Consider the following 18,872-nt stretch of genomic DNA (forward strand, 5'->3'; position numbering starts at 1 on the left):
TGATATTTTCATGTATTTATAGTTTGCGAACACACATTGAAGGCTGAGTATTCACGTGAAAGGAGTTGTTTATTGGAGGCAAGAGGGTATTGAATATATTTGGTTACCTCAAAGTCTCTTGCTGATACAAAAGTTAATACCACAACCCCATATTGCTCGGTCGTCACCATTCGGAAAGTAATCGATAAATATCGACTTGAGAGTCGGAAGGTGTCAAGCGACTGTTTTGACGGTCGATATAACACGAGTTCTCAACCTTACTTCAAATCCATCATTTTATGTATATAACGTGGTATTGATTAGAAACTGACCTTGCCAAATAATCAGTTTAGCTCTCCTGAGGCCTTCAACATGTTGTATTTAGCTGATCAAGAAAGTAATGGTAAATCGACCTTGAAAATGAAGCATGTTTCCATGAAATATTTCGATTCAGTTTAATTGCACATAACATTAATAAAATAAGTCTGGCCTTTACTATTGCAAAAATATCTTCAGGAACTGTATACGAGATTCTTCTAATGAGATGAATGTTCGTTTCCACTGAAGATATCATGTTTTATTTCGTTTTCCAATAAATATGTGGGAACCGTCGCCCCGAGGAATAGGAGTTTGTTTGTGAATGTGGTTTCACGCCAATCTTAGTAATATTCTAGCAGTACCACGGCGCGAACACTAGATATTGCTTTCACACATTGTGGGGAATCGAACCCGGGTATTCGGAGCGACAAACAACTGCTTTAATGGCCAAGCTATCCTACCGCCCCCAAGGAATGAGAAAAAGTGTCGTACACTTACATGTATTTTCTCGGAGGTTTATTCGAGGGAGTGAGTTTTCTCAAATGAACCTTCTTGATTTATGTTCGTCGTGTCGGAAAACATGGCGTTTGCTCTAGGATTTACTGTACTTTCAGGGAAAAAGCGGAGTCCCCGTTCGGGAAGTAACATAAAACTTTGTACACAAACAAATATATGCTGTGGAATATTGAGTTGAAATAAGTCATTATTAATTTCTGGGACAGAATTTCTTTACTGTTTCCTGATAATCGTGAAACGATTTCAGTGCATGGCATTCTAGATGATGGTGATATTGAGATGACGAAACTTTGTGGATGATCAACCTCTTTACTTTGTCAAAGTAGTTGCGTTTCCGTGTAGCTTCAGTCATATGTTTGAAAACAGTATAAGAAGATATAGCGAAACATTGCTACGTTGAAAAATAAACAAGTTGCCCATCTATAAAGTTTTGCCATCTCTTGATCGTGAAAGGTTGTACACTCATACAAGGCAAGACAGGAACTGTCCTTGGTTATACGGAATCTAGGCTTCGAACAAGAACCTAGAACTAAATTAGGGAGCGCTGCTCAGAACGGTATATGACACACAGTCCTAATGAGAAGAGGTTACATTTCCGTTGCCTAAATCACACGCTGATCAATACTGTACCTGGAGCTTAACTAAATCGAGGCTCTGAACTGATGCTGTTCCTTTAAGTACACATAAACGTTTTAGAGAGTTCGTTCCCTGAGCAGAAATTATCATTAATTTCAGAAATATCTCAATTATTTTCATGAAATTTGGCATATACATCGAACAACTACTGAAACGGTGATTTTAGCTTTGTTGGAATTTTATACTTTCGGGGTTTGTCCGCTTCCCTGACAGACATTTCTAACGAAGGTCGAGTTTGGGTCAGGTTAAAATATTATAAACTTTAAATATTTCCTAGCACATTAGGATACAGATGAAATACTTCTAGGTTTAGTTTAAACACTAGATGGATTCGTTTCAAGAGTGGCGATCTGAAATCTTTCCGTATTGCTTACAAAAGATTTGAAGAAATATCATTCTGAGGTGCCTTTTTATTTTTTGCATCAGATAAGTAGGATGTCAATACATTTATTGGTCTTTCGAAAGTTCACTTCGGAATTCATCTCAACGAGTGAGTGAGGTTTTATGACGATATTAGCAATATTCCAGCAATGACCTTAAACATCCGAAATGGGCTTCAATACCAATTGGGGTAATCGAACGCAGGTTTTAGGCGTGACAAGCGAAGTCTTCAACCTTGTAGAAGTCTTCTACCAACAGGTGGATCCAGATGGGAGGCTCACTCCCCTTTTTGTCCCCGAAGTTTATTAAACATACCCTGTAATACGCACTAGCGATAAGATGTTTGCTAGTGGCCATTATAGCTTGCTATGTACAGAGTAACGGTCCATTACGGCTGAATAGCATTGGTTGCATCACAGTGAAAGGTACATTTTACGACATTAATACGCTATATTGTAAGATTCTTGTCAATTATGGATAGCCAATATTTATATGAAGTGTTTTAAAATGAGCATGTGTTTAAAGGAATTGTTTTACCTTTTAACGAATTTTTATGCCTTTGATTCCATTTTGTTTATTATTATCTAAATATGTCGTAAAGAGAAATTTAACTTGTATATACATATTTTTTCAAAAGGCATTACCATAGCATTGGCCGTAATGTCAGGAGAAGCTGATACGATGCAATATTCACAACAATTTCATAAATTTGATGCTACGGTCGCTAATGGTAAGCCATGTGCATAAAAACGGTTTGCTATGGTGTTTGTTACCGGTCGCTCATAGTCACAACAACAATGAAATCAATACATCAACAAGTATTGAGGTTTGTAAAACTCCATTTCAGAGCTGATTTAACTTCAAAGTAGCAAGAACATGAGATATGGTTATTGGTTTTATGTTATAATAATTTACAATCATTTGAATATACAATATATTCAAATATGAGACAGCAAAGTCGAAACTCTTAGAAGATGCATCAATGAGGAATCTCCCAAATCAATCTGTCCAAGGATATTTTTTAATGTCCAGACATACATCGGATAAACCGACTGTATTACGTTCTGTAACCTGTTTACCATTGAGAATGACATCTGTACTGCGTCGCACATTCGTTGTGGTTTGGAATCAAAACCATTTCATGACATCCATGAATAAATGGAAGGCTACGTTTTCTGTTTGGAATGTTTTGTCGGCTAACATGTGATGGAAGCTTTTCCATTCTGAATATCTACCAACTTCTCTCACACAGTCTACAATTGATTGTAAATGAATTATTTCGGCCATATCATTTTCAGTATCTTCGTCAGGACTCATTTCATAAGTCTGAGATGCCACAACTAAGTTCGCGACTTTCATCACCACAAATTTATTTACTATTAAAGGCACATTTATCGTATTTTGATAGCTTATTAATTATGTAATAACCTAACGGCCAATAGCAAACGTTTTGTGGCTGGTGTGTATTACAGGGTGTGTAAATGACCATTGAAACTCAAGTGGAAATGGAGCGTGCACCACAACTTGCTCAAAAAGTTGTATCCGCCCCTACTACCCCTGTTGCATTTTTAGCCTACCGAAGTTTCAGTTTGTGTGTTATAAACAATTTTAAGCTTTACGATAATACCGAACCGCTAGATGTGATCCTCTGTGCTACTGCTTTCTTCTCACATGCTGATAAGTGAAGAGTTATCTGCCCTAGTCTGTACAGCGCAGAAACAAAGATTTTACGTCCGGACCTTTCAATATCTAGACTACACGCAGTACAGTGTCATGCAAGTCAGAGACTGTTTACAAATAAAATATTATGGTCTCTGAGCAAATACAAACACCAAAGTTTCAAATTGTATTTTATTTTGATAACAATGCTTGCATATATTGTATATTCTTTAAAAAATAAATATAATAATAAAAAAACCATCATTTTTACAAACACTATCTCCACACATCTGAATTAGATTCACGAAAAAACATAACGAAATTGTCCACATATACAAAGCAATTTAAAGCTTGAATTGACTTCTGCATTCAAGGTTCCAAACATAACTGGCCGCGTGTGATATGACTTTCAAACAAACCTCACATGTAATTCAAATGGAAGAATTTTCCACCTTCTCTGAATGTCTATCCAATTCAGAAGCTTATTTACAAATCAAACAAACACTTCCTGATGACAGAAAACACAAAAAATAAAACCAAATAACTATGGTCTTAGCTAAATCACTACTGCGCGAACATGGTTATATACTGATGGAAACAATTAAGGCATCATGCTGGTGATAAGGTCAAATCAACACTTTAGCTTCAGACAGCACTGGTGTTTGTCTTGTTCACACGTAATGCAACTTCTTTTGTTATGTTTCTGTTTTCCCAGAACTTGAAATTAAAATTATTTAATAAATCTTCATCAAACCAAATCTTAATACTTCCCCAGCTGGTGCTTGAGATTGAGTAGCTCCTGTGTATGAAATAGTCTCCACGTTTTGTTCGCCAGTCCTGCTAGCTACACCTGAAAGTTTTTAGCGCACAGAATAATAATTTTTCTGAAATTGGAATGTAGACACAGGCTTCATCATTAAGCTGCTAATGTGACTAGCATTTTTATCAGGCCATAATCTTGCATGATTTAAAAGTGTGTTATAAATAACTTAATAAGTCAGAGAGAGTGATATATCTACAACATGAAATTTCAAGAGCCAGTCAGGTCAGTGACAGTGAAGAATTACTGGCCCAACTAGATTTTTCCTAGCCACAGGCTAGCTTTTTTGCACGCTGAGTAGGTCAGCTTCTCTCCAATTATACAACAGTTCAAATATAGTAAAATTGTCTAAAACAAAATATGGCAAACACTTCAATATTTCAACACAATAATGAGTACCAGGTTGCTTAGTGTATTGTTGACATCAGACAAAAATATCAAAATCTTTCTCACAAATCTCTCACTGGCGAGTCTCTAAACACTTTCTTGAACACTAAAATTCAAGACAAACTAAACTTGCAGGCAATGTCATCCATTTCTTCACTACATACATAGTTAGTGAAACTTTATTAATCCAGACTCTGATGTACAATGGAAACCAGGATTTCGAAGTGTGAAAGCATAGCAATACAAATGGCCATTATTCTGTATATTTGAAACTTGATAATCAAAATGGTTTCCTTTGAAATGGTACAGTCTGGATAAACAGGTTTTTACTGTAAAATATTGCTAATTGCTTGTATTGTGGGTGTTGAAGCTATTGACACTACCTGAAGGGAATTTATACTGATCCTACTTTTCTCAAGCATCTATTCATTTTCTAAATTGCACACTTCAGGCAGAACATATAAAGGTAAAACCTTTTCAAACAGTAGTTATCTTGTGACCATGTAATATTGAAAACTGGAGATAATCTCTTCTCACTTACACTTCAAATCTGTATTCCACCTACTAACATATGGTGCTAAACTGCAAACCCAACACCACTACCTCAATTAACACAGCACACACTGCAAAATATTTAGGTGTTTTGATGACCACAAAAATCTCAAGTGTCTGTTGTATTTTCCACAACAACTGACCACAACTTTTCACCAATACACCTGTAATCCAAGCAAAAAACAAGGTCTTTCCTGAACTTTGTGATCTAGGCATGAAGGGAAATCCTGCCTTAACATCTTTGATACCAGTTTTTGATGTAGCTGGGCCTAGACTGACTGAAGGTGACCTATTGAGAAGTATGGTACAGTTTCCATGGCAACACAGAGAATGGCCATGCCATGAACATCAAAGGTTGAAAGTAGCATGCCATACTTTCATCAAAGTTTAACTGCAACTATATTTTAGTGGATAAGTCGTTTTATGACAAAGATACCTTGGTTTTTATGATGATATTATTTTCCCAAATGTATTTAACTCCATACTGACAATTCTTTATTAAAAATATGTTACAAAAATAACATTTTGATGATGGACGATCAACAACAAAAAAAATAAAACAGTTTGTGTCTCTTGTTTGAGTATCTGCAAAAATGACATGCTGCATTATTAAGTTCAGCAGCTGGTACAGACGTATTCACTCAAACTAAACATCAGTTATGAGTTCCTTAAAACATTTTTCATCCAGACTTTTGTCCACATCAAAACCAAAGCCGACTTAATCAGCTCCAAACTCTTCACAATAGCCTTGATTTTGAAGCCTCAGAAAACTAGAGTAGAACACTTTAAACAAAGGTAGGAGCTTCAAGAAATTTTGAGGTACTTATTATTATATATACTGTGACACAAAGTGGTCAAAAAACAAAACATAATGCACACAGAACAAGACTGACAAACATGTCACAAATAACAATAATTATTAGATCTTATTTATGATAATGATAGTTATTTACAGTGTTCAGTGTTCACCATGCTACTAAGAATATTTTCCAAGTTCCATTCCACAATATTGCTGTAACATCAGGCCAACCTTCACTTACCACTGGATACAACTCTAATACAAGATGCAGCAGATTGGAAATGAAGGAAATAATATGGACACCTAAGGCAACCAGCACTCAAAAGTATGTCATAGTAGACTAGAAAACCTGTAATCTAACACAAACTCCAATTGTATTCATTAGAATATTACCATGTTTTTGCAGTTTAGTCTTAATTGTTTCAAAGCAGTTGCAAGAGCCAAGGTAACCCTATACTGCAACATCTGGCCTTATGAGTCAAACAAACATTGAATGTTCATCAGAAACAAAACAAAACAGAAAATAAGTCTTCTTTGTCAGTCATTATTTTATAAATATAAGCTGTTTGATCTGCGATTGAAGTGACAAGATTAAGTTGGTCTCAGCTGAAAATATTGCAGAATTGAAGCTTTTTAAAAATACAATAATTACATATAGTAAAGTTGTACACCTTTAAACAATAACAACTGTACATGCATTATTTACCATGTTATTGCAAAACTACTTTGAATCAAAGAAACATCTGTTGAAGAAACTTGGACACTTTGATGCTGCCACTACAACTGGCAATGGACAACGGTTGGTGTCAGACTTTCCCTAGCAAATCTGCTTTCTGGTCAAGTCGTCATAGTACACGTTGTCAAGACAACTTAGTAATCAGCACCAAAACATTCTAATTCTTGCCGTCATTTCTAGATTTATGTTGTCTAAATCTACAGGAAAAATAATATGGTTAGGGGTCTTTAACTCTGAACACACCCAATAAAAATGCAATAAAATCAGATCGTTTTTCACGGTTTTAAGCTATGTCTACACCTACTTCTGTGACACTATCTTCAGATAGGCACATGTTGAATATGATGAAATAAGCAGAACATTATGCTGTCAATCCACAAGTTCAAACATTCTCTCCACATGTACTGCTGGTCCGAATTGTTTTGAATTTTCTCTTAACTGTTTGACCTGTGAAGATCCCTGGGTAGAATAGACCTTCAGCAACCCATGCTTGCCATAAAAGGCAACTACACTTGTTGTAAGAGGCGAGTAATGGGATCGGGTGGTCAGGCTCGCTGACTTGGTTGACACGTCATTGGTTCCCAATTGCGCAGATTGATGCTCATGAAGTTGATCACTGGATTGTCTGGTCCAGACTCGATTATTTACAGACCGCCGCCATATGGCTGGAATATTGCTGAGTGAGGCATAAATATAAACTCACTCACTCACTCTTAACTGTTTGCATACTTCAAGATATTTGCGCACTGAGAAGGAATTTTGAAATGATGTGGGCAAACTGACGAGGTCTTGAAAGACCAACTATTGGATATAAATCTTATGTATAAATATTGTCATACTATTATGATAATCTTATGCCCACAAAAAATTAAAATATTCATGGATCAGTCTGTTATGTGTAAATAATTTCAGTGTCTGCAAAACTTTAAAATATGACTGAAAGTCAGTCAAGTGCTGTTATAGTTGATTTGAACTGTAACAGCTGCAAGAGTTGCAAGAGGACTTTATAATATCATTAGAATTATCCATTCGTACATGCTAACATATGGTAGGCTGGATTGTTCAAGAAAGTATGGGATGAAGCATATTTCAAAGGGTCTTAAGTAAAATCCAGTACTTTTGTATATTTATATTTAACCTGTCAAAACTGTCTTCCGAGATTCACTTTACTGTAGGATATGTTGTCATGAAAGCAGGATATGGTAACTTTATGCTGCAGAGGCTGCTTTCTGTATGCCTTCTTTAAGAAACTTGATATAGTTGTAGCTGGATGGTTCAGTAAATCTGAAATCACAAATATAGAGACAATAAATAACATGAATGACAATCTGAATGTAATAACAAATGTATTCCATACAGTCATAATATCAAAATTTGGTGAGCCACTGCTGTCCTTATATGGAAACTTGGTGCTGAAGCAGTCCTCTACAGCCTGCACACCTGGAGTCAAGATTTCACACGTCACAGTTCTACATTCTACAAAGCATGACTTGAGAATAGAAGTGTCCACAAGACAGAACAATAGCCTCCTCACCCTAGCTCAAGAGTGTCTGCATGTCACAGTTCTACAACCTACAAAACAGGACTTGAGAGCAAAAGTGTCCGCAAGACATGCCTACTCACCCTAGCTCAAGAGTGGAAGTGTACAACAGAAAGAAAATTTGGAGAAACTTCAGTTGGAAGCTGCCATAATAGTAACGGGTCTACAGGTTTACCTCACGGCAAATTCTGCATCATGAGGATGTAAAAAGCTGGATGAACGAAGAAAAAGAAGAAAATTTTGTCTATTTTATAAAATTCAAAATAATTTGGCTCCTGTATACTTAAAAGATATTACTCCAGATAGCGTGGGATCAAGATCTAATTATAACCTTAGGGATACTAACAATATTATCCTCCCTTCTGCAAGATTACGACTTTCGTATGTTTCCTTTTTTCCACCAACTGTAAGAATGAGGAATAATATTCCTGAGACCGAAAGAAATCGACCTTCATTGCAAAGTTTCAAGTCGTACTTTAAGTGCGAGCAACCTGTAGCTCCATCATATTACTTGTGTGGAATTAGAAAACTTTATATTATACAAAGTTGAGATATATGACTAGTCAGCTAAATTATGATCTGTATCATTTCAAAATGAAAGATTCTGCCTCTTGTTACTGTGGCAATGCTTGTGAAAATGTTCAACACTTCCTATTGGAGTGTAAACTGTACAACATTCATAGAGCGATATTAATGTTAAATCTAAAAAGTATTGAAAAAAAGACTCTCCAATCATACTGTCATTGATGTTATATGGATGTCCTGATATGACCACTGAACAAAATGAATACATTTTTAAATGTCTGCAAACTTATATTCAACAATCATAATGTTTTGTGTGCTTACATAAATTGCCTTTTTCCTCTCTTTCATTTTCCTGTCTCTTCTCTCTAGTCTTTTCTAAGATGTATACAATTACAAATGTACGTATGTAAATATTAGGGAGCGGGAATTTTAAGTTGGACAACTTGTCCCCAATCCCGTTCACATTTGTGAATAAAATATGTATAAATCAATGGAGGTGTCCACCAGAGACAGGTCAACAGCCAACTCACCCTAACTCAAGAGTGTAAGTGTCCACATGTCACAGTACTAAAGCCTACTCACCCTGACTCAAGAATGGAAGTGTCCACATGTCACAGTACTAAAGCCTACTCACCCTGACTCAAGAATGGAAGTGTCCATGTCAAGGAAATCATTGGCATTCATCTTGTTGATAATGGTGCCATTCGGCAGTATCACCATCATCATGACAGGGAAGTTATAGTTGCTGACAATCTCCTCTGCCTTTTTTGCAACCTCAGGCTCACTGGAGTCCTTCTTCAGTTCCTGCAAGGGAGGTAACTCACATTTTTTATTCTGCCAAACATCCTGTTTACCTCATGGGCTAAGTTATTACCTTGTTTCCAATATATACGGAACACTACGAACAGATATGACAAACTGCTCTTATGTCCTGGCCATTTAATGTAAATTTTAACTGAAATACATTTACTATAATAATTAAAATTAGTGGACCCTAACACTAAACCCCATTCTTATCCTAACCCAAACACCTTACCCTATTCCTACCTCAACTTAACCTTAAACTCAATCCCACCCACATACTAAACCCCAATCTCACCCTTACCCCAATATCAACCCTGAATCCAGAAATATGAGCTTACCTCTAGTTCAGCTAACAGTGACCAGGAACTAATGAAGTTCTCAGACAGGAGCTGAGTGACGGGCGGGCTCTCCAGGGTAGTTTCCCTGAGAGTCCGCCCCGAACCTCAGCAGCTCTGGTCATCTAGGGCACCCCATAACACGATAGAGTGCACTAGCTTATTCTCTGTCTTTGCTCTTTTAAAAGCTTCAGTAAAGTTGTAATATGGAACCTGAAACCAGAGTAAGCAGAAATCAATCACATGAAAATAACTAATTATAAATATATATCTTGAGGATAGAAATATATTAAGATTTGACTAATTATTATTAACTGCTCTTAGTAACTCATGCTTGTCAAAAAAGACGACTAGCAGGATCGGGAGGTAATTCTACCTGACTTAGTAGACACTTGTTCATGGAGACCTTAAATGACACTGTCCTGAACCATACTCCCCCACTGCAGTGAAATCTCGAGCACTAACATGTGTTGAAACCTTCACAAACATGGTTCATCAAAAGAATGATGTGACATAGGCCAGGTATTGGGAAAGAGAACTTTGACTATGGGCCATTTTCAGGCTTATTAACCATTTTCTTACTTTAGAATGGGCCACTGCTCTTGTATTAAATAATAGACTTCAAAATTTTAATGGGCCACTTTTTAATCTGATGTGCAGGATGGCCCTTGGCCCCTGCCTTTCCCAATTCCAGTGTAGACAATGTTGCATACCTTTTTAAATGGATACAATTTGACTTCAAGCACTCTTATAGCATCTTCAAGAGAAATTTCACCCATCCACTCCACCTCAGATACAAGTTTGGGCAGGAAAGGGTTCTCTGCCATCATGGAGTCATTCAGAAGTAAGTCGCCGTGCAGTGCCTTCTCCGATGGCGATGTGTTGTTCAGTTGCATCAGGGGCAAGAAGCCGATGTCCACCTCCATGTTCTCGTTCTCCTTGGGGCCATTCAGCCACTCCATATCTGCAAACATACAGATCAAATTAACGTGTAGACTAAACTCCAAAGACTTGGATCAATGGTAGTTTACAGGACTGAGATCACACATCAGACTGAGAACCATGGCATTTAAAGGACCCGAGGTCCGACTCAAAAACCTTTTCATTACTTATAGGAATAGGATCAATGGTAGAAATGGGATCTAGGGTAAAATCAAGACTAAGTATAGGAATCAGATCTATATTTAATCTCAGATTAATTACAGGTATCAGATCTATGGCATGGCTTGGATGAAGGGTAAGATTTGGATCTAGGTTAAATCCTAGGTTGAAGAAGCTGGTATGGGGTAGGTAAGGAGATGGATCTGAGAATTCACTCGTGTATGAACATTCAAAGAGCAAGGAAAAAACAAATGACAGTAAGCTTTTATGCTCGTACAGTTGCAACTCAGGCCTTAACTCCCCCATTCTCTTCCCACAGAGTGTTCTTGTCATATCTTCCTACGAACGTCTGTTCTAATATGGCCCTTTTATGGTGCAAATATTCAGGATTCGTAATTGGTTGTCACCAGATTTAGTTGTGCAATCGACCATGTCGTTTCAAAAGTGATCATTAATAAGGCCTTGGAAATTTCTGGGTGCTTCAGGAAAACTAGAACCTTTTCCCCAGTGCAATGCATAAATGTGTCTTCTAGACAGAACTCAGTCGTGTAACGGCAGATGAATGGCATCTCCATCACCCGCATTGAAAATGGGACAGTAAGCCAAAAACAAGTCACTGGCAGAGGAGGGATATTTGCGGCCCCACAGTTGCTTCAGTCAAGTTGGGTCAAAGTAAATGTCTGATTGGATAGAAAGAGGGGAGATAATTCAAGTTGTGATTTTTTGCTGCTAGAATATTTTATGAGAGCCAGGAAATATGGGCGTATTGGAACAAAGATTCGTAGGAAGATATGACAAATAATCTAGATGAGAAGAGAATGTAACTCTCCTACATGTAAACAGCATGGATAATCAGATTTACCTGGCTCACAGAATCCCGTCGAATCACACCTAAAACAAGGGTCAGGAGACACAATGCATAACTTTAATGTCAGAACATAGTATATACTGATGAAGAGTGGTCTTACTTACCAACATTAAGTTTCTTATCTGTGGGCACGTACAGGTTGAAGTAAAGGATATGTGAGCTATCACGTGTCATGATGATATTGCCCATGAACTGGGCCGGTGTAAACCAGTAGGGATGATATGGAGGTTCGTTCAGCTGAAACTCAGCATGAATCCTGAAAAGTAAGGACATCTATTGGTGTTTAGTCTGGCAGCAGAAATATATACAAAACATCTACAGGAATAGTTATAACATGATGTAAACGTCCATCCCATAAAAAAATCATGTATTTATAGTAACTTTCAAGAGACTGCTTGTACGTGAAGGCTTCTGGTTTCTCCCCTGTACCAATTAACATCTCAGTCATGCAATACTTGACAAGTGATACAGAATATATCACCTGACAAGTCAAGAATGCTATGAACAGAATAATAATAACAACAACAAATAATGAACTATGATTACGAAATGTCACAAATTGACAGCAAAATGCTACTTTATCTTTCTGTATATTTCGTCAAAGTCAATAGTGAGTAGCCCATTTGTCTAAGGTTCCGCAGTTCGCTGTGCAGTTAATCCCTTGGGTACAAAAGGGTCCTATGATTGTGACTGTGAACCTTTTTTCACCCCGTTATGTTTCTAGGTTGTTCAGCACATAAACATACACATTAGAGAGCTGCTTCAATCACCAATTCACCACATTATGTTTTATCTTTAACTTATAGGTGTGGACTTTGGCTTTATATCACACCTGCTGCAGGATAAATATTTCTGCATTCGTCTAAATCTATGTAAAAATCTATATCTCAGGATTTTGACAAGCATTCACTAACATTTTCTCAATTACAAAAAAAAATATAAAAGAAAATAATCTTTAAGGATTCTCAGTGTGTCCTCTTACCTGAACTGTATATCAAAGTATTTGTCGTTCATGGCCCTGACAGTGGCCACGCTACCAGTCGGAGCGAAACGTGATATGATAAATGGCCGTGAGTGGAACATGGTAAGGAGTCTGTGAATCATCACATTAGAGTCTGCCACCTTGGGTGGATAGTACCGATTGCTCGACAGAGTGGACCCGATTATGGAGCCAAACATTGATGATTGAGTGTTCACAATGTAGTACACGTCTCCCAAGTCCACTGTCTCTATATTTGGTGGCAGGAACACGGAAAAATGACGAGCACCAAAGTTCATCCATTCTATGGCAGGTTTCTGCCAATTCTTCAAGCCAGCGAATGCATCCAGCCCACCATACTGAAACATAAAAAGACATTTCTGAGGTATTCTTCTGCACATAAGCTTCCCCACGATTACTGTTTCGGTTAAAATTATACTGATTGATCACAATCTAACTCCAAACTGAAAGATCAAAACAAAACGATGATAGTTTGTTAAGTAACACTTTTATTTCGAAGACAAGTGTCATGAATCCTTTTTCCAGAGTTGATCAGATGTTTTCATTACATTCTGCATTGAAATATGTCTCATCATGAACTGAGTTGAGAATCATCAGTATGCAACATTCAAAGCTATACTGATCAATCATCTTGATAATTGTTACATACTCGTTCGTTTATTACATATAATTTTTACCAAGTCATGCTTACATGATTTTCTAACCATAAAGAAAAAGTATTGCACATTGTATGCAGTTTACATTGTTACATAGGGGATGTATGAACTCCTGCACATTTTGCATGTTGCACGAAAATATCAGATGTTTTACAAGAAGGAAGATTACTGTAAATCTGTTTTCCTTGCGTCGTCCTCCATCTAGCGATGACTACGAAAGAATCTGCCTTGCATTCTAATAAATATATTTTGACAAAAAGAAGGTAGAAATGTGCGTGGGTAAGTTTAACGATGCTTTTGGCAATATTCCATCAATTTCACATCAGGGTACACCAGAAACAGGCTTCACACACTGTACCCATATCGTGAACTGAACATGGACTGAACGCTGATCTTTCAGTTTGACAGGCTTTAACTGTTTGATTAACCCATTGCTGTGGAATTTGAGCATCTTCTCATCCTTGATATAAGCAAAAGTCTGTTAGATAAAAGTGCCATTAGAAATTCTTGAGTATTGGAATTCATTGTTCTCTCCTCTAATCACTGACCATAATAATAATAAGTGCTTGTATAATGCTTAAATCCATACACAGGTATACTCAGAGCATTTTTCAGAGTAACAGAGGTGGAACACAAAGTGGCAGTTGAATAAGAATATCTTGAACTGATGTTCGAATCGGGTCAGTGATGTTAAAGTTTTTAATACCACTGAAAGAGTGTTCCAGTGTTGTGCTGATACGTTGGAGAATGACCGACATCCAAAAGTTTTCAATTTTGTCTGTGTCATATGTGTTTGTGCTGTTACTACAGTTACCTGCTCATTAAAGTCTTTGGTCATCGTCTCCTGTCTAAGAGGATCAAAGTAGGCCTTGATGGTGACAACTTCATCATCCTCCTCGATAGGGACATCATACACCAAGCCTGTCACCTGTACAACAAATACAAGTTTGGGATTTATTGTGATAAGCTGTTATGGCCTTAATCTGTATCTGGAGTAAACAAGCTTGAAATTCTTAGATCCTCTCCCACTTGTATGTTCTGTGCTGTGACAGATTCAACTCTATGACCACAGGAGATGCCCAGGGCCTAGATTTTCTAAGCTCTCCTAGTGCTGAGATAGTCATAAGTTAATTTTAATGTATGTCACTTCCAACTATCTTAGCACTAAGAGAGCTTCGAAAATCTAGGCTCAGGATGTTTACTGATGTCTGTCTGAATAAACATCTGTAATGAGCTGTAAATGAAAAAAGGTATCTAGGAATAAACACAGTGGAATAAACATAGTGAAAAATTCCAAGTTCTAAATTTCTCATGCGTAAAAACTCCAATGGTTCTAGCTGTTTTCACACAGATATGTTTTAATCGGCTAAGGATTTAGTTCTGAACCTTTCTCGAAGTAAGAAAGTAACCTGGTATATATTTTGCGAGTGAAAATGTTTCTTTAAGCTAACCATAACCTTGAACTTGAGATAATAATGTAAATTATCTCAACATCAAATATACATGTTGATTTCTCTGCCTCAGTGAAAATCTGTTCCACTGGAAAGTTGCCAAATTAACTGGATAAGACACCTTTACACTGGTCTGGAAGGAACCAAATCTGCATTCAGAAATGTTTCTAAGAAATGTGATTTTTCTACAACAAAACTAACTTTTCGTGGAAGTGGCAAATTCACTGAAGTGTTCGTAAAATGACTATGAATCTCCTGTGTTCTGGCTGTCACCATGTTGGTAGCCCGGACACTAACCGCACGGATCATCTAAATGAGTTGCCTCGCTGTAGTGAAAACCTGGAATGAGTTCAGGTATGTGTGTTGGTGCTACCAACATGGTGACAGCCAGCACACATACATAGCCTCACTCCTGGTTTTCATTACAGAGAGGTGACTTGTTTCTATGATCACTGTGGTTGGCATCTGAGCTGATACATGAGCAGGCGACACTTGTGTGAACTTGAATATGTGTCATACAAAACTATGTGCTGCACTCTCATGACTGTTCTGAATTTATTTGAAAAATGTCAAGACAAAGGGTTCATAACAGCACATTGGTAAAGTCATTACACATTTAGCGTGCTCAGTATGGAAGTGGTCACCATTCACAGTTGACTGGTAAGAAGATGTCCAGATTATGAGTTTACATTATTGGTAATACGTATCTACTCTCCTCTTAATTTGGAACCAGTGTTCATTATTATGCTTATGTTAAATTATCTAACATTGTGATGTGTGAAGGTCCTGGCTAGAATTGAACCCATGGTTGTCTCAAGAGGTAACTACTGGGATCGTGTGGTCAGACTCACTAACTTGGATGTTACATGTCATCGGTTCCCAATTTCGTAGACTGATGCTCATGATGTTGATCAGTGGATTGTCTGATCCAACCTCAATTATTAACAGACTGCCACAATTCAGCTGCAATATGCTGAGGGATAACGTTAACCAACTAACATAACAACAACAAGATGCTCCTTTTCATTAACTACTGGTTGTTCTAATCCTGCCTCAAGCATGTTGACATGATGCTAGCCATACCACTGGCTTTCAACAACTACCTACCAGGCAGTCATGACACCATCTAGAACCATACCTGTCGCTCAAGTCTTCATGATAAGGTTACATGTGATTGCATGAGGAAACAGTGTTTATGTCTACCCCACCACATTCTTGTAACTCCTTATACTTCAAGCCTGTATTAAATTCTGTAGTCATGACATATATACATAAAGACTAGATTAACTTGTTGTATTACCAACTTACCATAAATTCACTTACAAATAATAATTTCTTTATTGATTAACTTAATATTTAAATTCTGTAGACTTCACAGATATTCATAAAGACTAAACTAACTTGTTCTTGTATTACCAACTTACTGTAGATTGACATACAAACAACAATTTCTTCATTGATTAAATTAATATTTCTTTAAAACTGCTTTCGAATGAACGTTAAAGATGATAAAATAAGAATGACTTCAACTGTGAAAACCAATGATCGCTTGAGTAAGACATTTACAAGGTGTAAGGTGTTGTCAAGACTCCTCTCTGTACAGGTGCGTCTCCCTGTCAAGATGGCGTCACACCCTGGGGCTTCAACAGATATCACTGACTCGCTCAACCCATTAACATGGGCCAGGGACTGAACTGCACATATAAAATGTGCAGCGAATATTAACAACAGTCACCTTGCTTTAGAAATGGGATTAAAACCTTGATGCTGAGATATTTCAATATAAGTAACTGTTTGTTGTCATATATACATAACCAAGAGTAAGAGGATGTATAATGTAAATAAAACACTAAAACTCTGTGCTGAAAGCCAGCTTTTATCAACACATCATCCTGTTTCGAATTTGTGCATCATGAAAAACACTTCAATATGTCTCGGGAATGGTTGCAAACAGAATCACTTTTTGATAAGTTGCCAAAAAGGTAAAAAGTTCAACTCAGTCATGAGCCCCCAAAAGCATAAACTAACACCAGCCAAACACTTGTTGCACTACGTTATCACTTCATTATCACTTCATTATGTCATACAAAAAAACAGTTCGGTTAAAAAAACCCAGAAGTTAATTACCCGAAACATTGCCAACAAGGTATGTCGTTAGGAGGTGCAAGCTGCATTCGATACATGACTACAGGTTCATGAGCTCTACTCCTGTACAGCAAACGTACCCTTCTTCAACACTGGCGCTGGCAATATGACTGAGGTTTGTAAACCAATTAATCTGCACCAGGCAATCCAGTGATGGATATTCTGAGCAATAACGTAACCCGCTGGTTAAGATATCACACTATAAAAAAGTCACACTGTGCCACCCAAGTACTAGTTAAGTACTAGTGTTGGGAATTGGTTCAAATCTCACAATTGATGATTTGCTTCATTACTAATGACCAATCATTCAAAAAAGTTGGTTAGCATCAGTTTTCAGGTTTTCCTACGCAGGTTGCCATGGCAATTATGTATAACATGATGTAACTTGATATTATTGATAACTAATATATTCTGAATATACACTTCCTGGAGTCCTCAAGAAATATTCAGTCATGATTTTTCAGTTAATGAAGTGAGTTTTCTAAGAATAAAGGCCCTGACAAGATGTGTTCCATCGTCAAGTGTTTCCAAAACTAAAACAATATTTTCAAAATCATTTGTGTTCGATTATGAGAAAATGTCATCGATTGCTTGGTTGTTTGGTCACTGCGACCAATCTTTAATCATTTCAATTAACAATTCAATTCAAACTCAGTTCAGTTTCAATTTCGGAACACAACTATTAAGTACCCCCTCACAACCAGCATGGCGCCCAATCCACAAAGCATTGCAGAACATCATTTGTAAATCTATCATAGACTACATAGCTGCGATAATATGTAACATTAGAAACGCTTTGTAAATCATTACTGTACAGAATCTCTATAGAGGACTACACTGATGAATTTTAAACACACACCAGTTCAGAATGATCAGGATGCCATGCCTTGCCAGGCTCTGCAGAACTCATTCATTGTCTGAGCTGATAAACATATTAAACAACGTATCAGCCATATGTTATATAATGAATGCTGTCAAATTAAAAAATAACTGGAAATTATGAAGCACCACAGCTCTACTTCTCATCAGTTTTATTATGGATCAGATTTTTAACCAGATGCGAAAAAATTTGCTTCAAATTGCATTAATGGCTGACATTTTTCTAGAGACAGGAACTGATTTCTCTATCAGAAGTTTTAAAGATGATACCTATGCCTCTAGTTTTGTAACTTTCAGAAATTATTTAAAAAGCACACATGCAAAATTGTTTGATCTATGGGCAAATGGAGTCACAAATATTTTGATTGCTGTGAACAATAATTGAGCCTTGACCAGACAGTCCATTGAACATCCCTGGTACAAATCCATACAATCTGGATGATGTGGCATGCATAAATAGACTAAATGAGCCAGAGCACCTGATCCACTTAGTTGCCTCTCACAGGTTTTTCTGTAATACTTTAGCAAACAGAATCCAAGCACATGCTGACACTTGCAAAAGTGCAGAGAGTAATGAGCCAAACAGCAAATCCAATATGGCTTCTGCTGGATTATTAGGTTGCATTATGTCATATTCAGCTTTTTGAGACTTTTTTAAACCACTCAGTTTCATAATGACAAAACAAGTCTTTGAAATTAGCAGAGAGTAAATATTTATCAAGCACCTAAGCAAGATAAATGGAGATCAATCGTTAAGTAGAACCAGTATTTGGAACATTAAACAA

The 18,872-nt window shown here is 37.0% G+C and overlaps 1 protein-coding gene across 1 annotated transcript in view; it reads right to left on the minus strand.

Annotated features, from left to right (window-relative positions):
* Positions 1-3,667: 3,667 nt before the first annotated feature.
* Positions 3,668-18,872, minus strand: part of LOC137295020 (selenoprotein N-like) — a 32,048-nt gene continuing 16,843 nt past the window's right edge. The window contains exons 3-9 of the mRNA XM_067826278.1: positions 14,427-14,540; positions 12,939-13,294; positions 12,061-12,212; positions 10,701-10,951; positions 9,991-10,200; positions 9,483-9,652; positions 3,668-8,067 (exon numbers count right to left, since the gene is read on the minus strand). Of these exons, the coding sequence (XP_067682379.1) occupies positions 7,992-8,067; positions 9,483-9,652; positions 9,991-10,200; positions 10,701-10,951; positions 12,061-12,212; positions 12,939-13,294; positions 14,427-14,540 (1,329 nt within the window). The 3' untranslated portion in view covers positions 3,668-7,991. The remainder of the gene's footprint in view (positions 8,068-9,482; positions 9,653-9,990; positions 10,201-10,700; positions 10,952-12,060; positions 12,213-12,938; positions 13,295-14,426; positions 14,541-18,872) is intronic.

The sequence above is a fragment of the Haliotis asinina genome, chromosome 8, assembly GCF_037392515.1.
Source record: "Haliotis asinina isolate JCU_RB_2024 chromosome 8, JCU_Hal_asi_v2, whole genome shotgun sequence".
Lineage (NCBI taxonomy): Eukaryota > Metazoa > Mollusca > Gastropoda > Lepetellida > Haliotidae > Haliotis > Haliotis asinina.